At 52.2% G+C, this 21,739-nt stretch overlaps 1 protein-coding gene across 1 annotated transcript in view; it reads left to right on the top strand.

The window, feature by feature from the left end:
* Positions 1–21,739, top strand: part of LOC105483482 (forkhead box K1) — an 82,657-nt gene that overhangs the window by 42,300 nt on the left and 18,618 nt on the right. Inside the window, exon 2 of the mRNA XM_071095414.1 lies at positions 17,127–17,312. Within this exon, the coding sequence (XP_070951515.1) occupies positions 17,127–17,312 (186 nt within the window). The remainder of the gene's footprint in view (positions 1–17,126; positions 17,313–21,739) is intronic.

The following is a 21,739-nucleotide window of genomic DNA, read 5'->3' as shown; positions in this document are numbered from 1 at the left end:
CCCAGGCCGGTCTTGAGCTCCTAGGTTCAAGGGATCCTCCTACCTTAGCTTCCCACAGTGCTGGGATTACAGGCGTGAGCCTCTGTGCTCAGCCCATTCGATTTTTAAAAACTTAAATGATCCTGCGTTTTCTGCTGCCCACTTTTTCGAGGGCTTTTGGTACTTTGGATTGTTAAGTTGTGTGAGTGAACATGAGAATGACCTTGCCAAAGCAGCTCTTGGTGCCCTGAATAGCTGGGCACCAGGCAGTGCCCGAGACCTCCCTGCTCCCAGCTGGGATTCTGTGCACATCCAGAGTTTGTGTTTTTGGGGTTGTTTCTTTTTTTTTTTTTTTTTTTTTTTGAGATGGAGTCTCGCTTTGTTGCCCAGGCTGGAGTGCAGTGGTGCAGTGTTGGCTCACTGCAACCTCCGCCTCCTGGGTTCCAGCGATTCTCCTGCCTCAACTTCTTGAGTAGCTGGGATTACAGGCACCCACCACCACACTCGGCTAATTTATGCCAAGTTTCACCAAGTTGGCCAGGGTGGTCTCGAATTCCTGTCCTCAAGTGATCTGCCTGCCTGGGCCTCCCGAAGTGCTGGGATTACAGGCGTGAGCCACTATGCCTGGCCCAGAGTTCGCTTTTTATTCAGTTGGGGAACTCTGACTTACTTTCTAAAGCCAAGCATTTCTATTTTGTCCAAATGTGCCAATCAGGGGTCTGTGCCTTGTTGTGTGTGTGTGTGCGTGGCATAGCTCCACAGCTCCCATCCTAGACCGTGGTCCAGGCCAGGGCTCTGGGCTCAGCAGACAGCCAGGCTGCTTCCACTGGTCTGTGAAGCTTCCGTCTCAAGTCTCAAGGTGGCCTCAGTGTTCGGCACCGTTGCTGGTGCCCCGGTAATTATGTTTCCATTCCAGGCGAGAGATAGGAGGGCGGGATGGTGGGTGGTGATCTTCTGGATAGCTCTCTGCCACCTCTTCAGAGACTCCCACGAGGGCTGTGCCGTAGGCCACACCCACTTTGCACTGCTGGCTCCCAGCTGCAAGGGGAGCAGGAAATGTCATCTTTTAGCTGAGTGCGTGGCCACACAGAAAAATAGTGGGGACAGGGAGAGGAGAAGTGGGTTTGGGGGGCGCCCCGCCCTCCTAACCCTGCCTGCTGCCCTCTGTCCCCAGCAGGAGCTCCTCTGAGCCCATCCATGCACTGTGCACCCACCACCCCCAGCGCCCTGGCGCCCACCTTGCCCTAAACCCCACTGTGCTGTGCTCGCTCGCGGTTCCTGCAGGTGCACATTCTCTCTCTGAATTGTTTTCATTGCACTGAAAGTTGGGGCCGCAGGGGTAGATCGGAGCTACCTCTTGAGAACAGCAGTGCCCAGGCTTTGGCCCAAGCGGCCAGAACACCCCTTGGAGCACCGACCCCATCGGCTCCGGGAAATGCAGCGAGAACAGAGCCCAGTCCCTTGGTGTGACCGGGGGCGCTGCTTTTGTTCAGAAAGCAGTGGGGTGATGTCATGGGATTCTTTTTCACTGCTGTTGCCCAAAGTGAAACTGGGCTTAGTTGTTGTCTTGGGAGCCCAGCCAGCCAGGGGGACACGGCCTCCTGCCCGCAGGCAGAGGCCTGGGGCCAGATGTTCGCTTTCTCTTTCGCTCGCAGGAGTGAGGAGCAAGGACCTCACTGCCTTTGCGCGGCTGGGCCCCTCCGTTCTGTCTGTGCGGACGGACTCGCTGGGCCTCGCCCGTGCTCCGGGCGTGTGGCTGTGTTGGGAGGACGGGAGCTCTACTGCTTGGCAGTGGACACACCCAGGCTGCTGGCCGGTCCAGTGGGTGGCAGTGCCACTTAGATGTGATTTCTCAGTCTCTGTCAACTGCCGTGGCTGCCCGGGCTGGGCTATCCTGTAGGTTTCAGTTCTTCAGGGAAACAGGCTGGGAGCCAGGCGAGGTGCCCATACTCGGAGGGGTGGGGAGCCAGAGGCACATGTGCTGGGCATGGACTGGGGCCTCTGGCTGGCGGGGGGCCGGGGGTGTGTGTGTTTGGGCCTGGTGGGATTCCCCATATTAGGAAAGTGAGTGGAGCTCAGCTGCGGTGGCCGAAGCAAGGAAGTGATTTGTCAAGCCATTTAGACACTGTCCCTATTTTCAACATACAGACCTTTTTTTTTTTTAAGCAGCAAAGACCTTTTGCTCTCTATTGGGGTGTGGTTGAGGTTTGCATTTGGGGGCTCTCTTGAGCTTTGCCGTTGTCTTCAAGGATGGTATCTAAAGGGAAAGTCTTAAAATAAATAACTTTGAATTTGGATAGGAATGTCTGTGCAGTGAGGGCAGGAGGCTTCCATGTGTTTCCCTAGAACATTCTCATTCTTGGCCAACGAATGCTTTTACTTAGGAAGGACAAGACCCATGCTGCAGACCGTCTGTGGGAGCTGGCCGCAGCGGGATGGCAATCACCTTCCTGGCAGGCCCCTCCTGGGCTCTGTCCTCTGCTTCTGAAAGCATTTCCTCCACGAACTTTAGCAAAACTGGGGCTGGCAGATCATTTGAGGTCAGGAGTTCGAGACCAGCCTGACCAACATGGTGAAACCCTGTCTCTACTAAAAATACAAAAAAGTTAGCAGGACACAGTGGCACGTGCCGCAGGAGGCTGAGGCAGGAGAATCACTTGAACCCGAGAGGCGGAGATTGCAGTGAGCCGAGATTGTGCCATTGCACTCCAGCCTGGACGACAGAGCGAGACTCCGTCTCAAAACAAAAACAAAAACACAAACAAAAACTGGGCCTGGGCCTTGGAGGTGCCTGAGTGCAGCAGATCGACAGCGGGAGCTCAGGCCTGCCATGTTTGCTCTCGTTTCTTCTCCCGTCTCCAGGGCGGCAGCTGCTCTGCCCTCAAGCCCTCTCTTTTCGCCCACCCTATTCACAGGGGGAAATGATAACAGGCGCTTTCCCTCAAACTCCGTGTTTTCACACATCACCAAAGTGTTCAGAGAAGTGGGATATTTTGGTGAGTTAATTTACTTGAAGTGCTTAGCACACGGTACCTGGTATGTATAATAATAGCAGATATTAGTTGTCAACTACTAATTTTAATTTTTTTTTTTTTTAAACAGAGTCTTGCTCTGTCACCCAGGCTGGAGTGCAGTGGCACGATCATAACTCACTGTAGCCTTGAATTTCTGGGCTCAGGTGATCCTCCCGCCTCAGCCTCCTGCAGTAGCTGGGACTGCAGGCATGCACCACCATGCCAAGCTAATTTTTTTTTTGGTAGAGATGGGGTCTCGCTCTGTTGCCCAGGCTGGTTTTGCACTCCTGGCCCCAAGTGATCCTCCCAGTTTGGCCTTCCAGTGTTGGGATTAACAGGCGTGAGCCACCACTCCGAGCCTAACTATTATTATTATAGAATTTCATGTTAAGGTTTGCAGGTTATTCTTTACTTTATTTTTTTATTTAACTTAATTAATCTATTTATTTGGCAAGGGCATCTTACTCTGTTACCCAGGCTGGAGTGCAGTGGTGCGATCTTAGCTCACTGCAACCTTCGCCTCCTGGGTTCGAGTGATTCTTGTGCCTCAGCCTCCGGAGTAGCTGGGATTACAGACGTGCAGCACCACGCCCAGCTAATTTTTGTATTTTTAGTAGAGACTGGTTTCACCATGTTGGCCAGGCTGGTCTCGAACTCCTGACCTCAGTTGATCGTCCTGCCTTGGCCTCCCAAAGTGCTGGGATTATAGGCGTGAGCCATGGCGCCCGGCCTAATTTTACAGGTTGTGCTAAAGAGTGGTGTTTTCTCCTTTCAGGCTTCAGTGCTGAGGGCGGCCTGCTGTCCGTCCCTGCGACAGACTGGGCCCTGCCCCACCAGCCCATCACTCCTCGAGGTCACATGAGAGTGCTTGCTCCTGGGTGGGAACCAGTGCACTGAGGAAACACTTTACCAGAGTAAACGAGATTATAACTTGTTTGCCAGAGAACCTCTCCTATGGCCACACCTGAGCCTCTCCTGGGTCTGTCCGTGGTCTTCACATTGGTGCTTGGACACCCGTCCTTCTGGAGGGGAGGAAGAGTGGCCTGTAAAATGGAGATAGTCGGTGGCATGTGTTTGCTGATTGGATTGGCATTGGTATAGACAGTTATCAATCACTGCACAGACAGTTCCAGGGGCCCTCCCCCAGCCATGTTTAGTGGCACTGACCTCGGGCAGCTGGGCCCCCGGGACAGCAACCAGGGGACTGCGCTGGCCCTGGATGGCAGCCGGGACCGGTCAGAAGCTTCTGTTTGGAGCAGTTCTGTTGGCAGCCCCCCACCTCCAGTGGAGATGTGACATGGCTCTTTCTCGTCTGCCAAACATTCTCTGATTCTTTGGATCATCGATCCTCCCACAGCAAAGGCGGTATTGTTGCTGTCCTTTCAAGGTTAATCCAGGATCAGAAAAGTCTAATCATTTCTCTGTGGTTTTTGGAATTTCCAAAGAGCACCCAGATTTTAACCCTCAGTCCTCCGGGTTGTCCGGCTGCAGCCGTGCTGCTGTTGAGCAGTAAGCTCATTCCACCTCCCATATAAACTTGTTTCTTTGCATTTACCTCCTGGGAGACTCCAGATTCCTGAAAGAACTGCATGGTTATGAACTCTTACTCGTGTGCACTGAAGTGCACGTGCTGTGTGTGTATTGACCCTCTGCCCTGTGGGAGCCACGTGCTGTCGGGAGAACAGACCAGCAGCAGCTGGGACTCCTCCTCCAGGAACCTGCTCCCAGCTAGGCATGGTGGTGCAAGCCTATAGTCCTAGCACTTTGGGAGGCTGTGGCAGGAGGATCGCTTGAGGCCAGGAATTTGAGGCCAGGCTGGGCAACATTGTGAGACCATGTCTCTTTGAAAAAAAAAAAAAAGAAAGAAAAGAAAACGTATTCCTCCTAAGTCGGGCATGAGAGTGAGCCAGGGAGTTCAAGGAAGGCTGCCTGGGGAACAGTCTTAGAGGACGAAAAGTCTATGCGGATAAACCAGCGTCTTGTACTTAGTGTCAATCAGGTGGCCAGTGAATAATGACTCAGTGGAATTATTGTGGACAGCATTTTGAGATCTGCAGATTAAGCCATTTGAACTTCCCAGAAACATTTTCTTAAATCAGCATCGAGACAGAAGATGGACGGTAACTTGAACTGCTCGTCGCGAGCAAGCTCTGGCACCGCGTGCAGCCTGTTCTGCCGGGGTCTGCCCCAGAGGGTTGCAGAACGCCGTGTCTGTGTCCGCTGTCTTAAAGAGTCCTGTCTGTCTTTACGTGGTCTTTGTGTTGACGTGTAAGCCACGCAGCGTGGTGGGGGGCGGAGGTCATTCCGCAGCCTACTCTCTGACCCTCAGGGTCCTCTTTGGGAGCAGCAGGCAGTGGCTTTCTCCTGGGCCAGGCAAGATTGTCTTGGGGAGTGGAATGTCTGCTAGAAATGCAGATTGCTGGGGTCACCGCCATTTGGCCAAGTCAGTCATCTGAGGGTCCCTTAGCCTCCGCAGGGTAAAGCTGTGGGAGTCACCGTGGGTCCCCATGGCGGGATTGGGAAGCAGTCACCTATCAGATGAGCGTTCCTTCCACGAACGGAAGGTGGGGTGATTTTGAAGGAGCTGTGAACACCAACGGCGCCATCCTTGCCCGTGCTGCCGTGGGGTGCTCAGGACTGCCGGACCCAAGGAGCCCCACCTAGCAGGACACACACACCTGAGCCCCAGGGAGGGTGGGTGGCCATGGCTGTGCCTGGCTGCCTCTGTGGGCCTCTGTGGGACTTCATCCTAATTCAGTGAGGTCTCTTGCCACCTTCCTCCAGGGTCTTCCTGAGACGGAGGCTAAGACTTCAGATTCAAAAAGAAACCCTGACTGGGCACAGCGGCTCACGCCTGTCATCCCAGCACTTTGGGAGGCCAAGGCAGGTGGATCACCTGAGCTCAGGAGTTTGAGACCAGCCTGGCCAACATGGTGAAACGCTGTCTCTATTAAAAATACAAAAACTAGCCAGGAGTGGTGGTGCACGCCTGTAATCCCAGCTACTCGGGAGGTTGAGGCAGGAGCATCCCTTCAACCTGGAAGGCGGAGTTTGCAGTGAGCTGAGATCTAGCCACTGCACTCCAGCCTGGGCAACAGAGCAAGACTCCGTCTAAAAAATTTAAAGAAAGAAAAGAAAAGGAAAACGAAAGCCTGGCCTTGGTCAGACCATTGTCTGCAAAAGTTTTCACTGCATGTCACTGACTCAGCATATGGGCTTGAGTATCTCACTGTCTTTTTTCTTTTTCCAAATAGAACGTGCTTATTTGCCTGATTACAAAAATAAATGCATTCTCTCTATTTAAAAAAATTAGGCCCAGTGAACACATAAGAACTTATAAACACTAAAACTGCTACCGCGTTTTAATTCGCACACCCCATGCACACCCCCATATTGTTGTCACTGCGAGAACACAGCGCCCAGAGCCAAGTACACTCGGCCAGAGTGAGTGATGGGCAGGCTCAGAGCTGTGTCCCTGACCACACTGCCACCCGGCTTGCCACAGTGGTCAGCCATGGGCTACGTGGGTCCTGGGGTTCAGGAGAATAAGGTTGGGGCACGGACCCAAAAGTGATGTCAGGGTTGCAGCTTTGGTTCCTGGAGGAGGGACGCAGGCACAGCGGAGCGGGCATGATTTGCAGGCACCAGTGCTGGTTCAGTGTAGGGGAGGGGATGACGTTTCTGTTGATGTCAGGGATCTTGGCGACCCAGCCCCCGCCCCGCCTTGAGTTCATGCCTTATTTTCCAAAACCGCCACACTCGAGATGTCCTTGCTGCGATGTCATCTGTAACTTGTGTCCCATCACTGCCTTGCACTGTTCTTAGCACGCTGGCAAAGACGGGGTCTCTGCAATAGAGAGGCGCCTATGGCTGCAGCCGCCTGTGTTCGTTTTGGGGGTGTCATAAATAAATGCCTTCCATTTTTAATAGAAAGACAGTATTTTAGGTTAAAAAAAATTAAGATTGTCAGAATTCTCTGATTTGGGGATTTTATATGTTAACGTTTCTTTCAAAACCATTTCCTGAGGATGGGCGTGGTGGCTCCCTCCTGTAATCCCAGCAGTTTGGGAGGCCAAGGCAGGAGGATCCCTTGAGGCCAGGGGTTCGAGACTAGCCTGGGCAACATAACAAGACCTTGTCTCTTCAAAAAATTAAAACCATTTGCTGAACAGCCTTATTTCTCCGAGGAGTTTAAGTAAACACTGCAGGGCCTCTGGCATTCCAGTTTCAGGCCTTATCTGATGTGGCCCACCGTGGGACCGTCACCTGACTTCCTGTGCCCGCACAGGGAACTCACTGGTAGGAGGCGGTGAGAGGTCTCCGAGGTGGTGGGTGGGCATCCCTGCAAGTCAAGCTCTGCTGTTCCCCAGCCTTCCCTTGAGACTCTTGGGGGCCCGGGCCCTGTGCGACGTTTTCCCCCTGCCTTGGAGCCGGACCACTTAACAGAACCAGAGAAGCCAGGTTTAAAGCTTTATCGGGTTTCCTAAAGACACGTTGCAGCCTGCAAAATTCGAAAGTTCCTGTTACGAAGTATATAACAGCTTTTGCCTCCCATTCTTAAGTCTTTCATTTCTTCAAGAACATGGTAGCAACATTTAAAGAACCTTTTGAAAAGAGAGAGGTGGCCGGGCACAGTGGCTCATGCCTGTAATTCCAGCACTTTGGGAGGCCAAAGGGGGTGGATCACCTGAGTCAGGAGTTCAAGACCAGCCTGGCCAACATGGTGAAACCCTGTCTCTACTAAAAATACAAAAATTAGCTGGGCATGGTGGCGGGCATCTGTAATCTCAGCTACTCGGGAGGTTGAAGCAGGAGAATCGCTTGGACCCAGAGGCAGAGGTTGCAGTGCGCTAAGATCTCACCACTGCCCTCCAGCCTAGGCAACAGAGCAAGACTCTGTGTCAAAAACAAACAAACAAACAAACAACAAAACAAAAAAAAAAAAAAAGAAAGAAAAGAGAGAGGCCTGCTATAACACCATCCTTATCCAGGGCTGTTTTCATTTCTCCTTCCAGTCCTTGTCTTAGTAACAAGAATAATTGAAGCAAATTTTCAGTAACTGCTTGCCACGTGCCAGCCGTCCAGTCAGGACTCAGGACTGATGTTCACGGCATGGAGACCTGAGGCCACAGGGAGGCCGGGCTGGCCAGGGCGGGGCTCAGATCTAGTGACTTGCCCAGGTGCCTCCAGGGCATCCGAGCAGCCAAGGCTCCAGCCAGGCAGGTCTGACTTCACCTCCCTTGCCGTTAGCCGCTGCACTGTTCCACTTGATCTTCTGCTAAATTTATCAAGCTGTCGTAAATGTTTCCCTATTCCTACACGCGTCAGTATTTAGCGAGGGCTCCTTATGTGTGACACGCCTTGTGTGCCTCTGATGACGTTGCTTGGAATCGTTTGTTCAGCACTTACAGGAACTCTGAATATGCACTGTCATTACCCCAGTTTCGCTGATGAGGGAAACAAGGCCAGTGCATGAAGAGACCGACCAAAGATCCCGGTGCCGACAGTTCTCCATTCATTCATTCATTCACCGTCATAGCCCACTGCAGCCTTCACTGCCCAACCTCAAGCCATCTTCCCTCCTCAGCCTCCCAAGTAGCTGGGACTCTAGGTGTGTGCCACCACACCTGGTTAATTTCTTTAAAAATTTTTAGAGACAGGGCTGGGCACAGGGGCCCACACCTATAATCCCAGCACTTTGGGAGGCCGAGGCGGGTGGATCACCTGAGGTCAGGAGTTCAAGACCAGCCTGACCAACATGGAGAAACCCCGTCTCTACTAAAAATACAAAATTAGCCGGGCGTGGTGGCACATGCCTGTAATCCCAGCTACTCAGGAGACTGAGGCAGGAGAATCGCTTGAACCCGGGAGGCGGAGGTTGCAGTGAGCCGAGATCGCGCCATTGCACTCTAGACTGGACAACAAGAGCGAAACTCCGTCTCAAAAAAAAAAAAAAAAATTTAGAGACAGGATCTCGCTGTGTTACCCAGGCTGATTTCGGAATTACTGGGCTCAAGCGATCTTCCCGCCTTGGTCTCCCAAAGCGCTGGATTATAGGCGTGAGCCACCGTGCCGGCCAATATGCATAGTTTTAAATGGCCATAGCAACACAGGGCTTCAAACAGAAGTCCTCAGGTCTCACTTTGCAGAGGCAGTGGCTTTTAAAACTTCCCAATTAACAATCTGAGCTACTATTCACTGAGTTTTCGCCCTGTTGTAGACATGCGTGGCTTTCTGTTAGAGAAGATAGGGTCTGACTGTCCTGCTGCCCCTCCTCATCCGGGAGCCGCGGGTCCACGCTGCATGCCCCTTACGTGTGTGCCTCTTTCCCATAGTGCAGAGTTTCTTTATCTTCTTACTCGTCCAGCGTTCTCTGTACCTATTGCGAATTGATCTCTGGACGCTGACGCCACTCTAGAACTCCGCTCAGCAGTTGGGTAACACGACATTCCTGTCCTTCGGTTCTCCTGGGAACCTTCTCCCGAGAGCCCTAGCTCTCTCCTGCACAGCTCTGGGCTCCTGCACAGCTTCTGTTCTGGGACTTTTCACCCTCTTCCTGAATTCTTTCAGTTAGAATGTAGTTTTGATTTTGTGCAAAGGTCAAAATAACAAGGGCCAAGTCTGTTTCGTTTATACGTGACAGTCTTTTTTTTTTCTTTTTTTAATTTTATCATTTTTTATTTCAAGCTGGGGTCTTACTATGTTGCCCAGGCGGGTTTCAAACTCTTGAGCTCAAGCAGTCCTCCCACCTCAGCCTTCCTGAGTGCTGGGATTATAGACGTGAGCCACCATGCCCAGCCACATGTGACCATCTTAATGTCAGCTATGACCTGACGGCACCAGGGTTTTTCTATTATGTTGCTCCGTTATGCAGTGTGGCTTTATGGCCCACTGTGGCTGCTCAGCTCCTGCCATCACAGCCACATCCAGCTGTTGAGAAGGGGAGGAGTGAAGAAAGCCCTTGGTTTCTCGTACAGACATGACCCATTTGTATCCCACTGACTAGCTCATAGTCTCATGGCTGCAAGAGGGGCAGAGAAACATGGTCTTCAGTTGGGTGGGCGTTTCTCTGTCGCCGTGTTTGCTATAGAAGCAGGAGAGAAGGTGCTCTGGGAACCACAGTCTCAGCCACAGTCCAGGAAGCTGCCCAGTGCCCACGTGGGAACTGCATCCTGCAGGTATCGCTCGTGAAGACCAGCCTGGTGTCTTCTGGCCCTTCGCTTGGGTCTGCTGTGTCTCTCACGGGAGTGGTGGCTGCTCTGAGGCCCCTGAAGCTGCAGGCTGGGCGGGACAGTGGGAGCCTTTTCCTGGTCTTGACTCCCGCTGGCGTCCTCTCTTTGGCTGTCATAGCCAGCCCCATGGGATTGTGGAAGCCACAGGAACCTCCCGGCATGCGCCAACCCTGGACTTCCCCCGGAGCTCGTCTGGGTGGCAGGTGCTGGCCATGTGGGGTCTGCCCTCCAGGTGCCGCGGGTGAAGCTTCACCTGGCGCAGGGAAGGCCATCAGACTTCCAGCTTGTCACCTGTGTCCTCGGTCCCTAAAACACAGCGATGCCTGTGTTTTAACCTTAGTGACCGCGCCACCCGGCTCCTCAGAGACATGCGACTCCACAGCAGTTAGGAGATAGCAGGTGCATTCCCGGAGTTCCTGAGAAGGAGTGGCCTGTGTAGGGTGACTCTAACTCAAGCCATAGGCCTCCTAGACAGAGCCTCTGAAACTCCTGTTTTCTTTGTCCTTCCTGGGACAGGTCTCATCCAGCCTCTTCCTTTTGACATTTTCTGAGTCACTTTAAACTGTGCAAGGTTTCCCATTTCCCCTGGACGTGGCTCTTGTGGTCCTGGCCTTGGTGGGCAGGTGCAGGGCCTTGGTGGGCATCCATCCTTCGGAGGATGAGATGCTCTGTGGCTTCCATCACCCCCCAGATTGTCTGCTTCCTCCGTGCCCCTCAAACTCATTTGCCTCAGTCCCTGTCTTCCTTGTTGGGGACATTCCCCAAATATCTGTTCCTGTGGAAGGGGAGGCGCCCCCCCCGCTGCCCAAGTGTACGTGGGCATCAGTGCATGGGGTTCCCGCCCTGGGACTTCATGGAGGGGCTCAGGAGGGCTAGGTCTCCGGCTTTTCTCCTGGGCCATCGTCTGCTGACAGCTGGGCTCAGCTCTGGAAGCTTAGGGGGCCAAGAGCCTCCAGTTCTCCTGCAGAATTTCAGGTCGCAAGGCTATTTTCGGCATGGGGTGTTGCTCTCTGCTGCTTCTGTGTCACGTGCCCTCGTCCAGGCCTCGTCGTTCGCCCCCTCCAGAAAGTAAACCCGTCCTTCTGCTGGGAGAGTGAGAGAGACACGGGGCGAGGGGACAGCTGTGGACAGGAGCGATCTGTCACATTCATTTTAAAAATTGCCTCTGGAAGCTTTCACGGCTTCTTCTTTCCCTCTCTGATTATTTATCTGTGTCTGAAATGATGGCAATTGTATTTATAAATACGAGAATTAAGTGAGCTATTTTTATTTTCCTGACAGCTTTCTGGTTGGTCAGGCAGGTGGTGGGATTCGTGGCCTAAGGAGGGGATGGGAATGAAGGCACGTGACATGCCCCAAGTCACGCGGGCTTATCACTGGTGGAGCAGTGGCCGGTGCCAGCTCGCTGTGTAGAGGGGACTCTGTGGTCTGAGGCTGAGCCAGGCAATGTCATCTCCAACCAAGTCACCAGTTTGGCCCAACTTCCAGGAGCCATCAGCTTCCAGGTGGACCTGGGAAAAACCCAAGGCTGGAGTTAGACCCTCAGTGTGGTGGCTTTCGGGCAAGAATTCTCCCCACAAACAGCTGGCCTGAGATAGACTGCACACACCCTACAACTAACCCTTTCCATCGTTCCAGTCCGTGATATTCAGCACATTCACAGAGTTGCGCAGCCCCCAAGTCAACCTCGGAACGTGGTCATGACTCCAGAAGGAAGCCCTGCAGCCCTTAGTCATTTTCTACTCCCCTGCCTGTCCCACCCGTCACTCTAGCCCTAGGCAACCACGAAGCTCCTTTCTAAGTCAGGCAAGAACGTTCTGGAGAGATTTCCTCCAAAGATGGGCACTTGCTAGTACAAGAACCTCCCCGCTGGGCTGGTGGATGGAGATTTCTACCATGTGGGCACACTTAACCTTGGCAGAATCTCCACCAGTCAAGACCGGCAGTGTGTGTGGCTGGGTTTAAAGCACCATGCAGCACCGTCACGATGCAAAATGTGTGCTTTGAAACTCCAGCTAGAGCCCTGCACCTCTATCAAGATATTACAGGGAGAGATGTAACTGGCAAACTCCGTGAGCACGCTGGGGAAACATCCATTTAAAAATCAAACTGGGTGCTGTGGCTCACACCTGTAGTCCTAGCACTTTGGGAGGCTGAAGCAGGTGGATCTCTTAAGGTCAGGAGTTCAAGACCAGCCCGGCCAACATGGTGAAACCTCATCTCTACCAAAAATACAAAAATTAGCCGGATATGGTGGCGCACGCCTGTAATCCCAGCTACCCAGGAGACTGAGGCAGGAGAATCCCTTGAACCCGGGAGGTAGAGGTTTCAGTGAGCTGAGATCGCACCACTGCACTCCAGCCTGAGCGACAGAGCAAGACTCCGTTTCAAAAAATAAATAAACTAAAATAAAGTAGCATGCTTCATAGCATTTTCTCCACCTCCTAGTAACGAGGCCGCCTGCCTCAGTACAATCACTGTTACGGCAGAGTCTATGAAAATATTTATTGTTAAACTTTAATTGGAAAACTACTATTACAGTAGGAAATTGTCTGTCATCTATAGATGGGATTAGATCCCTGCCTGTCCTATAAGACATCGTTTTGTTTTACTGAAAACTCAATATATATACATATCATCTAGAATCAGTTTTTTTTTTTTTTTTAAAGATAGTCTTGCTCTGTTTCCCAGGCTGGAGTGCACTGGCACGTTCTCAGCTCACTGACATGGCCGTCTCCTGGGTTCAAGCGTTTCTCCTGCCTCAGCCTCCCGAGTAGCTGGGATTACATATGTGTGCCACCGTGCCTGGTGAATTTTTTGTATTTTTAGTAGCGGGGGGGTTTTGCCATTTTGGCCAGGCTGGTCTCAAACTCCTGACCTCAGGTGATCCGCCCATGTGGGCCACTCAAAAGTGCTGGGATTACAGGCATGAGCCACCACGCCCAACCTAGAATCAGTTTTTTGAACGGGAAAGCACCTTAGAGATGGTGTCTTCTATTCCAACCATTCTGTTTTATTAGCAAAGATCACGGAAGCACAGAGAGGTTAGGTCGAGTGGTTCTAAACCAGTTTTGTCTTTTGGTGGCGTTCACCGTTGTCACAAATCCCCACACCTTACACCTCTCATTCCTGCCACAGTTTGCTCTTTGAAGGGGAGAAGTGAAGCCTGGAAAGGCCTTTCCATCCCCCGGAGTTGGGGAGTGATTTAGCCCAAGGTCAGATGGGCTCTGCTTGTAGCTGGCTTTCAGGTCCCAGTCCAGAGGGGGACCCAGCTCCTCTGTGCGTGTGTGCATGCATGTGTGGTGTGTTTGCGCATGTGCATGTGCAAATGTCTTACCAAAAAGCACTTCTTCATGTCTTCCAGTTTTTAGTACATGTGCTGCCGAAGCGAGCACTCTTCATGTCTTCGTATCCAAACCCCATCTCCAGGATCCCCTTCTTCTTGTGACCTCAGTCATGGGCCGGAAGCCACATCTTCTTTCTCTTTGGCCTTGATAGCTCCAGCGTGATCCGATCCCATATTAACATAGGGACTTTCATGACACAAAGTCAGAGGTCTCAACTGTGCGCTTCTGACAAGTCGGAGAACATGCTTTGTTTCATTGATTTGCAGTGGTTCAGGGAATTGAGGGAATTGGAAAAAAGAGACAAATGGCAAGGGCCATAGAAACTATCTTTAAACATTTGGCATCATGACTGCCATCGTGTCCAGTGCTGGTGGAACAGGGGTACGTCTGTGTGTGTATCTGCATGTGTGCGTGTGTGTGTGCATGTACACGTGTGCGTGCATGTGCGTGTATGTGTGCATGTGCATATGTGTGTGCATGTGTGTGTGCGTGCACGTCCGTGTGTGCATGCATGCTTGTGTGCATGCATGCGTGTGTGCGTGGACGTCCGTATGTGCGTGCATGCATGTGTGCGTGTATGCATGTGTGTGTGCGTGCACATGTAGATACACACACAGACACTGTTCATTCAGCACTGTCGTTCACAGGTGGAGCTCACCTTAGCTCCCCTGCCTGGACCCTCAGCCAGATGCTGGCCTCAAAACTCTTTCCTTGCTTCCCTGGGTCAGGGACACCCGGCCCATCCTCAGACACCAGCTTGGGTAGACAGCGGCTCTGGGACCCACAAAAACTAACAGCCCCCAGAACTGAAGAGCCCTTGGGCTTCATAGAGCATCTTAGAAAATGGGTGATGCGAGGCCAGGCAGGGTGGCTCACGCCTGTAATCCCAGCATTTTAGGAGGCCAGGGTAGGAGGATCACCTGAGGTCGGGACTTCCAGACAAGCCTAACCAACATGGAGAAACCCTGCCTCTACTAAAAATACAAAATTAGCCGGGCGTGGTGGCGCATACCTGTAGTCCCAGCTACTTGGGAGGCTGAGGCAGGAGAATCGATTGAATCCAGGAGGCGGAGGTTGCGGTGAGCTGAGATTGCGCCATTGCACTGCAGTCTGGGCAACAAGAATCAAACTCCGCCTCAAAAAGAAAAACAAAAAAAAGAAAATGGGTGATGCGGCCAGGCACGGTGGCTCATGCCTATAATCCCAGCACTTTGGGAAGCCGAGGTGGGTGGGTCATATGAGGTCAGGAGTTCGAGATCAGCCTGGCCAACATGGTGAAACCCTGTCTCTACTAAAAATACAAAATTAGCCGGGCGTGGTGGCACGGGCCTATAATCCTACTCGGGAGGCTGAGACAGGAGAATTCCTTGAACCCAGGAGGTGGAGGTTGCAGTGAGCCGAGATTGCGCCATTGTATTCCAGCCTAGATGACAGAGCAAGACTCTGTCTTCAAAAAAAAGAGAGAAAAAAGAAAGAAAATGGGTGATGGACCTTTCTAGTCAAAATACTGATGCAGGAAATCTCCATTGGGCTGGACTGAAGAAAGTGTAAAGGACATCAGACGTTCCTCTCAATGTGACTTAAGAGGACAAAATTGTGGAGTATTTTCAAATGGCCTCGGGCTGCCCTTCTGAACCTTGGGGGTGCCTGACCACCCACCCTTATCCCCCAAGATTCACTTGCTGGGCCATGCCTCCCAGACAGCATCTCATCCTGGAAACAGTCTCAGAGTCCCCTTTGTGTTTGGAAATAGAAACCTGGTGCCCACAGGCCCGATGGTGCCTGGTGCTGAACGATGCGGTCCGGCCTCCTTGGGGAGGCCCAGCCTTCTCTGCCCAGTATCTCGGGGAGAATCAGGACTGGCCCAGTTGAGCCAGTTTAAGTGCCTGATTTTCTCTCTTCGATGTGGGCAGCCTGGCTAGCAGAGCTATGGGAGGAGCTGCACATTTGTAATGCTGAGTCACTTCCTTTGAAGCGGGTCCCTGGGAAGAAGACTGACGCAAGAGGACCCCCTGCCGACAGCCAGGCACCCTTTGTCACCCTCTGACCCGCTCCTCAGTCCTATCTTTCAAAAACGCTTTGACGAAGAGCAAAGGGGCTTTCAAATGAAAGAGGGGTGTTTGCGCACGTCCAGGCAAGGTTTTAGGTAGATTTACTGTTTAAACACTGCCGCAGATGTAGTCAGGCATAGACCTAGCAGTCTGGTGCTTGGAGACTTCATGCAGGTTCCACTACAAGAGACCTTAGCATCTCTCAAGTGTTGAGTCACTTCGCCTGTTCTGAATGCCTTCTGGAACTCTGAAAAGTGCATTATCACCGGTGGCTTCTCTACATTCTTTCTAACCCCCCTCCCACATTTTTAAAGGAGAGCCTTTTCCAAACAGCTGTGCAGGCGGCCAGCATTGCTTATCTCCGTGTGGGCAGGCTGCTGCTTTACATTGCTTTTGTTTTTGTTTTTGTTTTGTTTTGTTTTTAACTGAGTCCTGCAGTTAGCAAGTTGATAGTTGCTGCCTCATCAGTTTAGAAATTGAAAGGGCAGCCAGATCAGTAATGCTCAGCTTTGTAAACGGTGGCAGTTTCTTCAAGCCAGGTGAACCTTGGATGCTGTTCACGGCACCCCGGTGTTGACTCTGAGGCTTGCGGCTGGCTTTGTTTGCATTTGGTTGTCTCCAGTAGAAAAACCGAGGCTCATGGTTTTAAGCCCGGAACTGATGGTGAAGCCGGTCCGTTAAGCTCTGGGTGGATAATGCATGCTCTCTGCGACTCCCGCCTGCCCGAGCAGGGTTGGAATTGCTCCTGCTGTCAGATCTTCTAGGCAGTGGCAGAGAATCATCTTGAAAATGTCTGCATAGGTGGCTGCCGTGCTGTTTCAGTCTTCCACTATCTCCTTTGAGAGGTGGCAGATCCCACCTGGGTGCCACGGCAGTTGCCCTGGCAGACAGGAAATAGCCGTGTCTGTCTGGAGCCTGCGTGGGAGATGGCATGAGTGGCACTTGTCTGGGGATATTTATATCTCTTCTGTCTCACGCACAGTGAAAGACAACTGACGGCCGGGCACAGTGGCTCTTGCCTGTAATCCCAGCACTTTGGGAGGCCGAGGCAGGCGGATCACCTGAGGTCAGGAGTTCAAGACCAGCCTGACCAACATGGTGAAACCCCGTCTCTACTAAAAATGCAAAAACTTAGCCAGGCGTGGTGGCGGGTGCTCATAATCCCAGCTACTCAGGAGGCTGAGACAGGAGACTTGCTTGAACCTGGGAGACCGAGGTTGCAGTGAGCTGAGATCACGCCACTGCACTCCAGCCTGGGTGACAGAGCAAGACTCCCTCTCAAAAAATAAAATAAAATAAAAAATAGAAAGACAACCGACGTCGAAATAAGCCTAAGTCTCAGTTCCTAAATGTCTTCATAAAAGCATCGAAACTGCTCTCTGGGGCCCAGGTTTGAGAGTTAGGGTCTGGTTACGTTGACACATGGACATGCACCTTCCCTGGATGTTGGCGTCTTCTGGAGTCTCCTCCTGCACCTCACACCTGCTCCTCCTCCCGTTGCAGGTGTACCTTCCGGTTTCCCAGCACGGCCATCAAGATCCAGTTCACGTCGCTCTACCACAAAGAAGAGGCCCCGGCCTCCCCGCTCCGGCCGCTGTACCCACAGATCTCCCCTCTGAAGATCCACATCCCGGAGCCGGACCTCCGGAGCATGGTCAGCCCCGTCCCCTCCCCGACTGGCACCATCAGGTAAGCAGCCCCCCAGCCTGCCCTTGGGCCCCCAGGAGAGAGGGAGATGGTGCGAGCATGCCTGTCGCATGCAGCACTGGGGTCCAAATCTCTCTGGAAAATTGCACGTGTATGGAAACACAGAAAGTGGTGTATGTGCATCTGGGACCTGGCTGAAATCTCTGTGAATTCTCTTACAAAGGGAAGAATCACTGCCTGGTCATCACTTTTCCCACTGGAAGTTTTACAAATTAGGGCTTGTTAAAGCAAGCACAGGTTTTTTTTGTTGTCTTTTGTTTGTTTTGTTTTTTTTTGTTTTTTTGTTTTTTTGTTTTTGAGATGGAGTCTCGCTCTGTAGCCCAGGCTGGAGTGCAGTGGCCGGATCTCAGCTCACTGCAAGCTCCGCCTCCCGGGTTCACGCCATTCTCCGGCCTCAGCCTCCCGAGTAGCTGGGACTACAGGCGCTGCCACCTCGCCCGGCTATTTTTTGTATTTCTTAGTAGAGACGGGGTTTCACCGTGTTAGCCAGGATGGTCTCGATCTCCTGACCTCGTGATCCGCCCATCTCGGCCTCCCAAAGTGCTGGGATTACAGGCTTGAGCCACCGCGCCCGGCCTTGTTTTGTTTTTTTTAAAGGACATTAGAAATGGTGTTTTTGTTTGTTTGTTTTGAGACAGTTTTCGCTCTGTCACCCAGGCTGGAGTGCAGTGGCGCGATCTCGGCTCACTGCAACCTCCACCTCCCAGGTTCAAGCCATTCTCCTGCCCCAGCCTCCCAAGTAGCTGGGATGACAGGTGCCTGCTACCACGCCTGGCTAATTTTTTTGTATTTTTAGTAGAGACAGGGTTTCACGATGTTGGCCATGCTAGTCTTGAACTCCCGACCTCAAATGATCTGCCTGCCTTGGCCTCCCAAAGTGCTGGGATTACAGGCGTGAGCCACCGCGCCTGGCTGAAAATGTTTTAAAGTAATATTTGTCTACCAGGATTTGGTGAACTTTGTTTCTTGAAGCTTCATTTGTGAAAATTCTCTATGACCTTTTAGAAATTAATCTAGATTTTGAAGAAGTTCTTCAAACTTCCTCATCTCTGGTGTGTTATACAATGATAAACTCCTGAGTAGGGGTTGCAGGGTGAAAAGTGTAAACAGAGCTCTGTGTAGGGAGTGCCAGTGAGCCCTGGACTGAGTTACACACGAACCTCAGGCGGCAGCCTGGATGCGTGGCACACAGCCCTGGCCCTGGTCCTGTCATACAAGGATGCAAAAACAGACGTGTGCTTGAGGCTGGAGGGTTCATACGTTCTTTAATGATTTACCTCTTCATCGCGGACATTTCCTAAACATGGCTGGCTTTTCTCTCTCCCAACTGTACCTCTGTGGCCCTGAAGACGTGTGGCCGCGCACAGTTTGGTGCCGGAGCTGTGACTCCTCCGCAGCACCAGCAGTTTCCGCATCGCTCGTGCGTCACCAGCAAAGGTCAGCCCAGTGGAAAAAGCAGATCGAATCTTAGGACTGTTGTGAACATGGTGTTGACCTTACCTATACCCTGAAAGGGGCTCAGGGGCCTTCGGGGACATCTGTGAGGCACATTCTGGGCATGCTGGTCTGTTGGAGCGAGTGCCGTGGCAATCCTGGGCCAGCCACGTCAGTCCCTCCCTGCTGACCTGCGCACTCTGCTGAGCCCCGGCTGTACCTTTGCTTTCTTTTTTCTTTTTTTCCCCTTGCAGCTGTAGGAGAAGAGAGGGCTGTTGTTTGTTTTTCAGAGACAGCGTCTCACTCTGTCTCCCAGGCTGGAGTGCAGTGGCGCAATCATAGTTTGCTGCAGCCTCCAGCTCCTGAGCTCAAGCGATCCCCCCACCTCAGCCTCCCAAGTCGCTGGGAGCACAGGCATGCACCACCACACCCAGCTAATTTTCTTATCTTTTGTACAGACAGGGTCTTGCTATGTTGCCCAAGCTGTCTGGAACCCCTGGGCTCAAGAGATCCTCCCTCCTCCACCTCCCAAAGTGCTGGGGTTACAGGTGTGAGTCAACACAACCAGCCCATACGTGGCCTGCACCTTTTCAGGGTCCACAGTTAGAATTACACACTGGCTTCTCTTGGAACAGAGCCATCAGGGGCACAGCTCCTCTACCCTGCTTTGCTGACAAGTTACCAGTGGCCTCCTACAAGTTACAAGGTGGGAATCATCTCCATTTGAGTTGCCTGGAGTCGGCCTCCTTTTTTCCAGAGCCAGTGGGTGAGCGAGTCTCTCGTGGAGAGAGAAGTTCAGGGACAGTGCTGCTGCGGAAAGGCGAGGCCCTGGGCTCAGGTCGGGCATGGTCGCGTGTGTGATTCTTTGCGGTCACTTCAGCCCCCACCTTCCCGGGCCTGGTTCCCGCCTGCGGAGCCAGTGCTGTGACGTCATGACCCTCTGGGATGATGATGATGGTGAATCCTAAGTGACTGAAAGCCTGGTGTGTGCCCGCCTGGCCCTGTGCTGAGCAGTGCACATGCAGTATTTTGTTTAGTTCATACAGCTTTATGAGAGAATGTTCTGGAAGTAGACAGTGATGATAGTTATTCAATTTCGTGAATATCCTAAAAGTCACTTTAAAGGGTGACTTGACTGGGCGCGGTGGCTCACACCTGTAATCCCAGCACTGTGGGAGGCCAAGGCGGGCAGATCACTTGAGGCCAGGAGTTCGAGACCAGCCTGAGCAACATGGTGAAACCCCGTCTCTACTACAAATACAAAAATCAGCTGGGCATGGTGCCACACACCTGTAATCCCAGCTACTTGGGAGGCAGAGGCAGATTCTCCAGGCTTGAACCCAGGAGGCAGAGGTTGCAGTGAGCTGAGATTGCACGACTGCCCTCCAGCCTGGGCGACAGAGCGAGACTCCATCTCTAAGTAAATGAATAAATGGTGAATTGAATGTTACGGGAATTGTATCTGAAGGAAGCAGTTGAGCACCGCATATATCCTTAAGTCTTTACCTAATACCACCTTAAAGGCACTGTAGAAACGGTGGCCAAGACCAGCTCATGTGCTGCTGGGAGCTCACCCCAGAAGAGGCTGCTCCTGCTGCTTTTGGGGTGGGCAGCAAAGGCCTCAGGTCCAGAGAGAAGCAGGCCAGGCAGCGATCCGGGGCTCCTGGGGAAGGGCTAGGCCAGCGCCCCTGCCTTAGCCTGGCAGTGGGTTATTAATCAGCAGGTTGTAATCCAGCTAAAGAGAAGCTTTATTTTATTTTATTTTTATTTTATTTTTTGAGACAGAGTCTTGCTCTGTCACCTAGGCTCTGTCACCTAGGCTGGAGTGCAGTGGTGTGATCTCGGCTCACTGCAACCTCCACCTCCCTGGTTCAAGCAATTCCCCTGCCTCAGCCTCGAGAGTAGGTGGGATTACAGGCACACGCCACCAAGCCCAGCTAATTTTTTTTTGTATTTTTAGTGGAGACGGAGTTTCACCATATTGAAAGAAAGAAAAATGTTTTGGTTTGCTCCAGGAGGGGACTATTTCCCAGTGTTAATCCAAATTTGCACATTAAAGTCGCATTTGTATGACAAGAGAGGTCGTGGTTTGCAAAGGAGTTAATAAGCGATACCTGTTTTTTAAACTAGGGCAGAGAAAATACTGTTTATTTTATCTTAGCTTCAGGGGGTACATATGCATGTTCGTGACATGGGTATATTACATACTGTTGGGGATTGGGCTTCTAGGGTGCCTATTACCCAAAGGGTGAATGCGTACCCCCTAGGTCATCTTTCACCCCTCACCCTCTCCCGCCTCCCCGCTTTGGAGTCCCAGTTTCTTGTTTCCATCTTCCTCTTCCTGGGTACCCAGCATTCAGCCCCTGCTTATAAGCAAGAACAGGCGCTGTGCGGTATTGTTTCTGAGTGAGTTCACTTGGGACAAGGGCCTCCAGCTCCCTCGCGTTGCTGCCCAGGCCAAGATTTCGTTCTTTTTTATAGCTGGGAGTGAAGAAATTTCGTACTGAGCACCTGAAGCTCTTGCGGCTGGAGCTGTTCTGAGAAGCTGGGTGGCGGCCTCCTGTGACCGCCAGTCCCCATGGGCGATGCGAGCAGCTCCCTGGGCCTGCACCCGCCCTGATCTTGCTGCGGGAGCCGGGAAGGTGGGGGGCCACCCCGTTCCCCTCCTTCCGCCCAGTCCTGCTCTTTGAAACCGCCCTGTGCAAAGACCGGATTCCTGTTAGGGGGAATTCTGTGCGGAGAAAGTAGTAAGTTAGGGACTGGCTGTCTGGCTTTTTGGCCTTCCATTGTTACAATAAAAGCCTCTCTGTTTACATCCGTTTATCTTAGCACCGTGGAATTCAATTGAGTGTTTAGAAACCTCAGAGGCCCTTGAGGTTTTGCCTGCCAAGATACTTTTCAGTTTGAGTTTCTGCTGTAGGGTGGAGCCGGCGTGTTTACAAACACTCCCTGCCCTTCCCTGCCCCCTCCCCACT

The sequence above is a fragment of the Macaca nemestrina genome, chromosome 4, assembly GCF_043159975.1.
Source record: "Macaca nemestrina isolate mMacNem1 chromosome 4, mMacNem.hap1, whole genome shotgun sequence".
Classification (NCBI taxonomy): domain Eukaryota; kingdom Metazoa; phylum Chordata; class Mammalia; order Primates; family Cercopithecidae; genus Macaca; species Macaca nemestrina.
This window is presented reverse-complemented; position numbering and strand designations above follow the sequence as displayed.